The sequence below is a fragment of the Kogia breviceps genome, chromosome 17 (genome assembly GCF_026419965.1).
Source record: "Kogia breviceps isolate mKogBre1 chromosome 17, mKogBre1 haplotype 1, whole genome shotgun sequence".
NCBI lineage: Eukaryota > Metazoa > Chordata > Mammalia > Artiodactyla > Physeteridae > Kogia > Kogia breviceps.
Genome location: NC_081326.1, coordinates 53547298 through 53560200, shown reverse-complemented (window position 1 = coordinate 53560200; position 12903 = coordinate 53547298). Strand labels below are relative to the sequence as shown.

At 32.0% G+C, this 12903-nt stretch overlaps 1 protein-coding gene across 7 annotated transcripts in view; it reads left to right on the top strand.

Annotated features, from left to right (window-relative positions):
• Positions 1–12903, top strand: part of CSMD3 (CUB and Sushi multiple domains 3) — a 1102347-nt gene that overhangs the window by 968198 nt on the left and 121246 nt on the right. For all 7 annotated transcript variants that reach the window (XM_059042775.2, XM_067017123.1, XM_067017122.1 and 4 more), the window contains 2 exons: positions 7669–7787; positions 8887–8956. In XM_059042775.2, the coding sequence (XP_058898758.1) occupies positions 7669–7787; positions 8887–8956 (189 nt within the window). The remainder of the gene's footprint in view (positions 1–7668; positions 7788–8886; positions 8957–12903) is intronic.

Here is a 12903-nt window from a genome sequence, read left to right as displayed (position 1 = left end):
TTAGTCTCCAAATACTTAAAAAAAAATCTTTTCCAGTTTTACTGAAAAATAATTTACATACATCGTTGTTTAAGTTTAAGGTGTACGAAATGGTGGTTTGATTTACATATATTGTGAAATGATTACTACAACAGGTTTATCTGTCATCTCATATAGATACAAAACAGAAAGGAAGAAAATTTCTCCTTGTGATGAGAACTCTTAAGATCTACTCTCTTTTAACTTTTCTGTATATCATACAGCAGTGTGAACTGTAGCCACCATGTCGTACATTGCACCCCTAGTACATTACACTTATTTATCTTGTAACTGGAAGTTTGTACCTTTTGACCACCTTCATGAATATATTTTTTAACATCTATGGTCATACTGCTCAAACTATGCTCTGTTACAGGTTGTAGTTCCACAAATCAGAGCATTTTTTCTAAGTTACGGACACACAAAGTGAGGTAATAAATATAAATTTGGAAATTTACTCCAATTACATGTTTATGAAACTTTGATGAATTCTATTAATTTTATGCTAACAAATTACCTGATATATAATGAAGTAGCCAATATTAATGAAAAAATTAAGATAAAAGTCAGTCTTGCTTTCTGTTAATAACAAAAGGCATTGAATGTTGAAGACAAAGAAGGCAGGAAGAAGAAGATAGGTCTGCCTAGCAACCTTGGGAGACACAACTACAGCTAAGGCAGATATACCAGAGTTCCAGAGGCTAAAGAATACAGTTTTCTCTGCTTAATCAAGATAAGCTGAAACACTTGTTAAGAGAGTCTGATTTACATTTTCTGATATGGGCTATCATAAGTTGACATGAAACTACATCATTCTTTGTGTTGGGAATGTGTACTTGTTTAGTAGTCATGTGAATAGATGTAGCTGCTCTGAGTTAATATATTTTTTCAAACATTTTTCTTGTGTAAAGTTATCACATTTTTTCTGTTTCCTGATCCATAAGAGCACTGAGAGATGAGAATCTATTCTTCATTGTGTGTATGTGTGTTTTACACATATATGATTCTGGTTATAATTGCATGTCTTGCACAAATGTATTTATTGCTATGAAAAATGTCCCTAGTACAAGAAATGCCATTAATTATATCAGTTGTTAATAGGCTTCCACAAAGAGAACTGGTAGTTTCTAGTTGCTTTGCCACTTGGATTCTGGTCCAGCCTCATCATTAATAGTCTTGAAATGACTATTTGATTATAATATGCATATGTAATTTCCATCACATTTCTTAATATTTGTGGAGGCACACATATGAATCTCACTACTGGAGAATCCTAGAGGGGTAATGAACATCAATAAATCAATGAGCAGTTTTTGGTTTTGAATTTATAAAATGTACATATTTTAAAAGGAGAAACTGCATCAGTAATGGTGTTACAAATTTAGGGGTGCTCAAAGTTCTCAGGATGTAGTCTCTGAGGAAGACAAAGGTAATGTTACCTTAATGAATAGATTTTTCTCTCCTCCCACACCTGAGAGCACTCATGATACCTGCCACTAATAATTTCGCTGTCAATCTTGTGAAAACTCAGGTGGTCTGAAAACATCTTTTCATCTTGTGCAGTAGTTAGAGGGCTAGTCTGAATACCCAAGTCATAAAAATAGTCATAAAATATTAAATGCTCAGAAATGTATCCATTTAACTCTAGCTTATAAATTACAAAAGATTTCAATTCAACACAATAGTTATTTTACTGCTCTCCTTCCTTGAGCAATATGCTTAAGACATAATGCATTAGGTCTTAATAAGTTTATTTTTATAATCACTAAAAATATTTTCCTCCTTTGGGCTAATTAGATAATTGATTATTTGTGAAAAATAGTGATTGTAAGATTTATATTTTTACCTAAACTAATTTTCTTGTTCTAATTTATGCATATCATATCATAAAATATTAATTATAGAAACATGTCCTGGCCAAACTAAATTATTAATATTTGTCATTTCTAATCTAAATTGCCATTAACTTAGAATATATTACATGCAAATAAGTGTAATTGATCTTGATCTTTATAAACACATTTCATTCCTTAATCATATAGGGCCATTCTAGTTTTAGCATAGTTTGCTCTTTTCTTTTAACCAAATTTATTTCATGATCATCTTCATGATCATGATCTTATTTCATGATCATCATTTGTGCTGTTGACTTAGAGATGGCTCAGCCTAAGTTTCTGAATTCAGAAAGCATTGTGCTTTTGTATTCCTAAAGTTTCTGTGGTTATATCTTGAGGCAATAACACTGCTCTTGGTCTCCTGGATTTTCTCATAGAAAAGCCAATATGTTTAGCTGTATATAGAAACTTTTCATTGTGAATTAATTATGAAACTGAAGGTACTTAAGTTTTTGGCCCTCTATAGAAATCTTTACATGTGTTCTTTGTATTCCTAGAGTATTTCTGTGAGACCTATTGATATTAAACATGCAGAGACATACTTTCATGAGAACAGAGAAAAGAAATATCCTTAATAGAATGCAAATGGACAACCTCACTTCCATGCTTACAACCATTCACTAATGCCAGTTAACATTTGTTGAGAGCTTCCTATGTTCCTGGACTATCTAAGTGTTATGCATGTATTGTTTTCTTTATGCATCACCATATTCCTATGAAGTCGGTTGGTATTTTTGTATCCATTTTATAGGTGAGGGAACTGAGACATAGAAATCATCTCAGACTTTATAAAAATAAAAATTAAAAACAAAGCAAGAAACTAGTGAAACCAGGATGCACACAGAGGACAGAGGTTGTGTTCATAATAACTGAATTTTCCCTCCATTACTCACAGAAGGAAACTACAACTTTCTACACTGGTTAAGATTATAAGACTGTTTACACAACCTTCATCTTGCCTCCCTTTGCAGCTTCATTTCTTGCTGCCTTTCCTAAAACACTACAATATGTTTTACCAAAAAACACTCCCTCCTTTTTTCCATAAAACAAGGAAAAATAATTTAAAACATTATTCATTTAACATGCCAGGACAGCATATTCACCTTCCCCTTCATTATCATGAATTGGTAAAATGTATTATTTTTTGGTATTCACATAAGTTAGTTACTGTGAAATAATTATTTAAACAGAGGACAACCTTCATATATTGTGATTGTTCAACTACACTGAAATCATCTTTTAAACCAACTCCCTCTCTTGCTCCACCAAGAATTTCTTCAGAGCATGGTTGCTTATGTTGCTAATTGATCTTTGCATTTCCAGCATGTATGTAACACAATAAGAGTACACAATAGGTACTCAATAATTGCTTATGTAATGAATGAATGGTACCTACATGCCAGATTCTATTTATTTTATCGTTTCACTTATATTTATTCTGTAGGCTAAAATTTGATAAGTAGTATCTATTACTCAATATTCATTTAGTTTCTCAGAGTAATGCTGAGTTAAATGTTAAGTAAGGTAAACGGAAGTAAAGTAAGTAAATAAAAGGATCAAGGTAAATGTGAGAAGCCTGTACCACATGTTCCTGAACTTACACTGCTGCTCATCAGTGACTATTGGAAGTCAGAATTGTTCCTTCTAAAAGAATTTAATCGACATTCAATTACATGTAACAATAGTATTTGACAAATTTTCTTTTGTAGATTAATTAATTAATCCAAGGTACATTATGGTGAAAAAAGTCTGCATGCTTATCATTGCTGATTTCTACAAGCCCAGAAACTAGTAGCCCAGCTCATATTGAATTCACCCTTTGATTATCACCAACTTCTACATTATTCTCACACTGTTATAATGGTAAATATGGAATGCCAAATGATAATTCTAGCATATTAAAAACCCTTAAATATGGTGCAAACATAGAAATAATGGTTATTTGTATCCATTATTTAAGGAAAAAATTTTAAATTGAAGACATGTGACATGTTTTAAAATAACAAGATCTTCACTATCACTGAATACAACCTCTCGTTCAAAGACGTGGTTCAGTTCCTGTTCTTTTCTCACATGAATGCATATCCAGTATTTTTGGTCTTCATTTTCAATAAATTTATACATGGGTTGTCATGTCAAATTCATGAAGGGGTTTTTCTTTTTACAAAACAATGTTACTGGAAATCTTAGCAATAATTTAGCTTTCTTCTCCTCCCTGTTGCCCTCTCTCATTGCATTAAAGACTCATTAAAATCATTATGGAATACTATATATATATATATATATTCAGAATGATCAGATATAAAGGATATGATTAACACCATTTTCTCCTCCAGGTTGCCTGTGGTCAGAATTGGAAAGAATAAATTTTGTTTACAAATAAATGTTGGAAATTGAAGAACTAAGGTTTTAATGTTTTCAGCCAGGGTAACTAACCACAGTAATTTGACAGCAGGTGTAATTAACTCTGTGCAATTTTTGATAGAGATTTGACCCTGTATTCATTTCTGTTGTTTCTGGCTACAACATCTAGTTAATTGATCCAATTCCCATTAAAAAAATTCACTCAGAGAGCATCTTCGATTGCCAAAGACATAATTTTATAAAATTTACACTCATAAGGATGAAAATGACTCAGTATGCTGATTGGCTTGGTTAAGTAGGAGAGAATCCTTTGCAACACTTTAACAAATACCTTTTCTTTGTTGATTCCTACGAATAAGTTATTGCTATTGTTACTTATAAAGAAATGAAAAATAATTATTAAAGAAGACATTTTTTAAACTATTTAATCATTCAGTTTTGTAAATTAAAAAATGACTTTAAAATAGGAACTGTAGCATTTTCAGATATCTCTGCTTTATTTCCTTTAGTGCATGTAAAATAATTGAATGCAAAAAAATGAGAGAGGTCATCAACATATGACTTCTCTTTCTTATCTATTACTTCATTACCTTGGTTTCTTCCCTGAGACAATCATATTAAACAGATTAGCAGATCCAACTCAATCTCTTCTAGAAAAATAGAAAGCAGTATATTCTAGTACCCCCAAGTTCTGTGCTAATACTAATTCATCTAATAGATAAGTGATTTTATTATTTACATTCCATTATAAAAATTTCAGAAATGTAGGAATATACAAGAAAACACATAAAAATCACCAATAATCTCATATCTAGAATCATAACCACTGCTAATATTTCACATATTACCTTTTGGTTATTTTTCCCTGTGATTATTTGCATATAAGTATTTTTAACCTATGAAATTGTTATTGCATAGTTTATAGAGTTTTATATCACATTTTAAAGTTAAAACTCTTTCATAAATATTTTGCTGTGTCTGTATATGTTATGGAAAAATCTCACGTAAAAATGAGTCTCTCAATATTCTATGGCGTCACTGTGCCGTAGTTTTATTTATCCTCCCAGAGGAGGAAATCACCACTTCTGGATATTAGTAGTTTTCTATGTGTATGACCCTGAATGGAGTACTTCATAGAAAGAAAAGAGAAATGAACATGTACTAAATTTGGCCTTCTCAGCAAGAATGACCACATAAATGACTTTAATGCTGAAGGGTAATAAATGTACTGTTCAGGACTCCCAAGAAACTAAGATAGTACCAAAGGAAAGTGAAATCATACTGACAAGACATATATGCTTACATCATAACTTTTTTTGATTAGTAATTCTTAAAAAGGGCTCTATGAAACCAGATGAATTTAATGTGTAAGACCTATTAGTGGGTGTTGAATGAGATGAAAGTAAATATAAGACAGTTTCTGTCTTTCTTGGATCTCAAAATCTAGTAGAAGTGTGACATTTAACCCTTAAAATTTTAACAGTAGGTCACAACTTATGGTAACTTATCTTTCCTAGTTCTATAAATTCAAGATTACAAAAAATCAAGAAATATGGGATCTTACATATGTTTAGGGACCTAGCTAATTGCAGCACCAGGCATAGGAATTACAGTCCACATGACCCTATCTCCTTTAGGACTGCCTCAAATGCATCCCAAATGGCCAATTTACTCCTACTCTTTACTGCCTTACTTTCTGATCTAACCATAACTCCATCATGTCACTGTTTTTATTTAATTTTGTATCCTTTAATGTGACATTATTTTTAGCTACTCTGACCATTATGTTATTAGATAAACTATCTTCCATTTGCAGAGATAGACATTTGTATTTATTAAGAAATAAAATAGGGATGCACTTTCTTTTATATACTATTCATTCATCTATACAATGAATGTTTATTGAGTGTTTGCTTAAGACTCTGTGCTTCAAGCTGCCCTTCTGGAACTTATATTCTCAGAGGGGGATAAACATTGAACAACTAATTACATAATTATTATTAGTTTATGTCAAATACAACAAAGGTGATGGAGAGGGTGGTGTTATGTATGATAGCATCTATCAGTGGAAAATAACATGGTCAAAGAGTGAAGGAATATATACGATATAGTCATACTTTAGAATTTAGTTTTTAATGTTTTTTAACAAATAAATATATAGTTTGAATATTTATAATGAATATGTATATTCACACACATATATAATGATTTTGGAGTGGTGACTGCTTCCTCCCTCCATTCAAATATGTATTAGATTAGTTCAAAATGTGAACTACAGAGAAATAGATAATAAACATTGGCTCTTATTGAAGATAAAATGTTTTTAATAATAATACATTCACGTTTGAAAAAATATTTTGGCAAAAACATCAAACAATTTTATTCCTTTAAATGAATCATTTTAGAAATCATGCCATTTGCAAGAATGTAGATGGACTTAGAGATTATCATACTAAGTGAAGTAAGTAAGAAAGAGAGACAAATACCATATAATATCACTTATATGTGGAATCTAAAATATGACACAAATGAACTTATCTATGAAACAGAAACAGACTCACAGACATAGAGAACAGACTTGTGGTTGCCAAGGGGGAGGGAAGGTGGAAGAGGGACAGAGTGGCAGTTTGGGGTTTGCAGATCCAAATTATTATATATAGAATGGTCCCACTCTATAGCACAGAGAACTATATTCAATATCCTGTGATAAACCATACTGGAAAAGGATATAAAAAAGTATATATATATATGTATAACTGAATAACTTTTTTGTACAGCAGAAATCAACACAACATTGTAAATCAACTATATTTCAATTAAAAATGCTAAACTAAATGAATCATTTTAGAAAAACTTTTACTTTTGTATGCTTTTATTCTTTTATGTTGAAAAATAAGTTGTTGATGTAAAACTAATGGAAGTGTTTTAAATTATATCACAATCTCCCTCTCAGAAGAAGGTACCAGGTGATATGGACAAAATAGCAAATAATTTTTTTAGACATTTTACTAAGAATGTTTTACAGATATAATTTCACTTTATTATCACAATAAATTATTAATCTTATTTTTATTTAGAGATTTTCATTTTAGGAATTTGTTTGTTTGTTTCACAGAAGACATTTAGGCTGTGAGTTAAAGAAGAATTCACGTATAATCACACAGCTAATTAATGGTTGGTGCCATGAAAATTGAAATAGTTCTGTGGTGGAGTTCCAAAGCACATTGCTCTAACCATATACTGTTAAATCTTGTTCACAGAACGTTCTTAATGTCTCAATGTAAAATCTAGTTTTAATGCCACCAATATTCAGTTTTGGTAATTTAATATGCATGATTTAAGCATTCATCATTTGAAAGTTACTTATATTATTATCACTAAATATTCTTAGCTATTGGTTTGGATTCCTGTCCTGAACCACAAACTCCTAGCAGTGGGAATAAAATTGGAGACAGATATATGGTTGGTGATGTAGTATCCTTTCAGTGTGATCAAGGCTATTCTCTTCAGGTAAGTCTATTTTAAAATTTTAGCTTTGACTTTCATTACCCTTTCAGAACATTTTAACAGACTAATCGTTGATAACACACAAGTTATAAAACAGTATTGATCTCAGGCTGCATAATTTAACATTAAATCAAAAGGTATTCAGTTTGTCAGTGAGATATTCGTGAGAGAAATTGCTGGAATGAATAAATTTGTTGTGTTTGCAAATAACCAAAAATGATTTTTGAATAAAAATAAATCTTCACTTTTCTCTCTGTTCACATTATATGTGACCACTGAACTCCTGGATTTTCAGAATTTGAAATAAAAATGAAAGTGATACTTAAAGCATTAAATGAAACTTCCATGATAATAAATTCCCCAAATAAGTAAAAATCAACTACAGATAAGTTTTGCTAAAACTGTGCATTTGCAATGTATATTCTGACTTTACGTATTTATATTAATACTCTTTTGTAGGTGTTTTAGAAGGTCTCAATTTATGACCTCATAAAAATCTCCCTAAAGCATAGACCTATTAAGAAATTAAGAAAAAAAAATTGAGACAAATTATTTCACATGTTAAGTAAATAAATTCCTTAGAGGAAGGAAAAGTAAAAATGAATAATTTATAGTCTTTAAATTTGTATCCCAAATTATTAGTCTCAGAAGTGAAATCAAATTTTTCTGGACTTTAAAATTTAATATACCTCAGTTGACTTTCCAAATTTTTATGAAAGAATTTTATAATCATTTTTTAATCTATCTCACCTTGAATATTATTGCAATTTATTATAAACCATTATGTATATGGCCATTTCCTTCATATAATTATTGCATTACCTTAGTAGAAAATATTTTGGTAGAACAATGTTAAAACCACAGTTTTAATGTGATATAGAGTGTTAATTTCTCTACCAAAAGCTTGTTATTTTTTATATTTTATCACAAGTGTATATAATTACCTTTCTTGTTTTAAGTCACACTAATATTTCCAGTAATGTTGAAAAATATTAAAATGTAATATATTATTAAGTTTGTTTTCATAATTATCCTTCACTATCCTATGTTATATTCACACTTTTAAAAATGTGTGCTGAATTGCATTGTCTTGTTTATATAGGGTCATTCTCATATTACATGCATGCCTGGGCCTGTGAGAAGATGGAATTACCCAATCCCAATTTGTTTGGGTAAGTTAAAGAACTACAAATCATTTATTAGCTGTATCAAATTTTAAAGGTACACCTTATATATGTTGTTGTTCAAACATACAGTTTACCTTTTGTCAGGTTTTATGGAAATTATATTTTGAGATAAATGCTTCACATTTTCTTTCTTTTTTAATTTTAAATTTTTATGTTTTTTTTGCCCCAAACTTTAATATCAATGGATGACTTAAAAATACAAATTGAGAAAAAGTATTAGGTTTTTTGATTCCCAGAGAGTTTTCTCAATATGATGTAGTAGAAGTACTCATAGATCAGGAAAATAAGTAAATATACTATTGCTTACTATTGAGCCAAAATAGATAAGGAAGCTGGAGTCTACCAAAGGGATCATGACACCCCATGATATGTCTGGTAATAGGCAATTGAGATATGGGATGTATCAAAAGAACACCGGGGCTTTGAAAGTATGGGCCCAAATTTTTGTCCTAATTTAATGCAGCTTCCAATTATTTCTATCCACCTTAATTTTTTTCTTTTTCATTTTTGGTGTCTGTATGCAACCATTAATATACTGGGCTCTATAGAGTAGGAAAAAAAAAAGTTTGAGGTATGATCTCCATAATTAAAACATTCGTTTACCATTTAGAGTTGTAGAAATAAAAGAAATGAAATAAGAATAATTTAGTGTCAAATAATACCATTGACTATGTGATGGAATTTAAGAAAGATGAGATTGGTATTGACTGAAGTCATTGGGAAATAAATTCAGTCCGTAAAATTTACGAAGAGTTCTGGATGATAGGTGTAATTAAGATAAATGAATGAAGAAGACTACCCTTTCTGAGTAGGAAAAAGGGCAAAACCAAAATAATTGGTGTGACTGTGCCAATGTACAGTGAACAAACCTGTATTATATTAGTTTGCTTGGGCTGCTGTAACAGAATACTACAGACTGGATGGCTTCAACAACAGGAATTTTTTTTTTTTTTTTTTTTTTTGCGGTACGCGGGCCTCTCACTGTTGTGGCCTCTCCCGTTGCGGAGCGCAGGCTCCAGACGCGCAGGCTCAGCGGCCATGGCTCACGGGCCCAGCCGCTCCGCGGCACGTGGGATCTTCGCGGACCGGGTCACGAACCCGTTTCCCCTGCATCGGCAGGCGGACTCTCAACCACTGTGCCACCAGGGAAGCCCGACAACAGGATTTTATTTTGTCACAGTTCTAGAAGCTAGAAGTTCAAGATCAAGGCGCTGGCAGGGTTGTTTTCTTCTGAGCACTTCTTTCCTTGGCTTGTAGAAGACTATCTTCTCCCTACATCTTCACATAGTCTTTTCTCTGTGAAGGAGCTCCCCTATCTCTTTCTCTTCTTGTAAGGACACCGGTACTATTAGATTAGAGCTCCACCTTATGACTTCATTTAACCGTAATTACCTCCTTAAAGAAGGCATCTCATCTCCAAATACAGTCACATTTGGGAGTTAGGGCTTTAACATGAATATTGGGGGGAGACACAATTCAGTCCATAATGCCTATGTATCATGTGTGCAATTTTTGTTGGAGAGTACCGGAAAATAATGTTTAATTGGCAAAAGATATTAAAAGCATTCAGACTTAGGGCTTCCCTGGTGGCTCAGTGGTTGAGAGTACGCGCCTGCCGATGCAGCGGACGCGGGTTTGTGCCCCGGTCCGGGAAGATCCCACGTGCCGCTGAGCGGCTGGGCCCGTGAGCCGTGGCCGCTGAGCCTGCGTGTCCAGAACCTGTGCTCCGCAACGGGAGAGGCCACTACAGTGAGAGGCCCACGTACTGCACACACACACACACACACACACACACACACACACACACACACACACACAAAAGCATTCAGACTTTAGATTGGATGACATTTTTTGAATGATATATTTCTTCAGGTATTATAATTTGCATATAATGCCAGTTATAAAGTTGTGTATATATATATATATATATAATGCCTATTGTTAAAATTTATATATACAGACAATGCCATTTATGTGTGTGTGTGTTATGTATGTGGGGTCTGTATGTGTGTGTGTATCCAATTAAGTATAAAAATTAAGAATGTAAATGAGTACAAAGAACAAAATAATTACTATATATATTCTGCTGATATGAGAGCATAGAGTTTTGGTCTTTTGTTCATTACTGTATCCCCAGTACCAAGAACAGTTATTATCTTAAGTAGACATCCAATAAATATTGTTTAATGAACAAATTAAAGTTTGGGGATTCTACAGTATGTATATTTTTTATAATGTTTTCCTTCTTGACATTCACTTAGAAGAATTTCCCATACCATAACATGTTTTCAAAAATTTGATTTTTACAATGCCTTTATGGTACATAGCATAGTCTAATTTGTATAGTTATTCTCTTTTGTTAGCTTAGTTTTTTGTCTTTTTGATATACATTTATATACATTTGGTACACATTTACATGCATTTCTTTATTTATAAGTGTTTTTCATGTGCCTTCCTAACTGTCATTGCATATAACTACTTAAATGCTTTAATATTGCCAAATTGCTTTCAGAAGGTTGTATCAATTTAAATACCACTCAATTATATGACAATTTCCATCTTGCTATATTACTAGCACCAATTATTACTGTTAACAAATTGCTCAGTTTTTAGGTAAAATACTGCATTTTGATTAAGTCTGTATTCCATTGTATATTGTTAACAAGGGAAGTACTAGATGGAAGTGATATTTTAATAAAATTAAACTGGAAATTTACATTTTATTTTATAGGATAAATTTGTATGAAACTGTATTAAATACTTATATTTTGATGTCCAATATATCTTCATTTGATTTTCAGCTAAGGTACAACAGCTGTGTCTGGCAAATGTATTATTCTGTTTGTTCATCTGTTGAAATGGGTTAGTAATGTCCACCTCATAAGCCCATCGTGAGAATTAAATGAGAGAATGCATAAAAATATTTAGCACTGAACCTGAAATACACAGGGCATTTATAGTGGTAGTTATTATAGTGAAAAATATGCAATAACTTAAGGGTCCAATAATGTAGAAAAAGGAAGTGAACATTATAATGGAATATATAATAACTCAAAGTTTATAATATATAGTCAAATATAACAAGGCTTAAAGTGATTCAGAGTATGATCCTATTTTCATTATATACGTAAACATATAAACACATACGTGCATATGTATTTTTCTGCAGAGAAATAAAAGAATATAAAGGTAGACAGGTTATCTATGGGTAGTGGAATTCCAGAGCACTGTTATTTCTTTTGTATTCTTTTTTTTTTGTATTTTATAAATTTTGGGCGTGAACTTGTACTATATTTGATAGACAAAGTGTCTAAATTGACATCATGGCCATATCATAAGGAGAGAATGAAGGCAGGAGGCTGATTAAGAGAATGTTTTAAAACTCTAGTCATCAGGTATCAAGGTTACAGTCTCATGAACTGGAAAATAAACAGTCTGCCATATATTTTGATGGAAGGAAAGAAAAGTCACTTGAGATTTTTACATAATAGAGACAAATCTGGAGGAAGAATCAAAGATGATTTTATCTCGGAGGACTGTGCTATGGTTGTGTCCTTAAGAAAAACAGTATAATGGGCCTCAAAAGAGTCTAATGTGAAACTTCTGGTGAAACACAGCATTCTCTATCAAGGCCTAGGGGTGCATGAAATTGCAGAGTCTCTGAGAAAATAGACATGAGTAGGAGCTGAAGGCACATGCGCTTTTTGGAGTTTTCTTCTCATCCTTTATGGTTATTCCTTTTCTTTCTCTTTCATTATCTGTTTACTTTTTATTCTTTCCTTCTTTCTTCTCTGATTTTGGGATTTACACTCTAGAAAGGTGGGCAATGCAGAGGCCAGGATTTTCAGCTCATTTCTAAAGAGATGGAAAACTGCAGAATTAGAGGGGCAGTGAGCAGCTCAAACACTTGAGATAGTGAAGGCAAGAAAGCA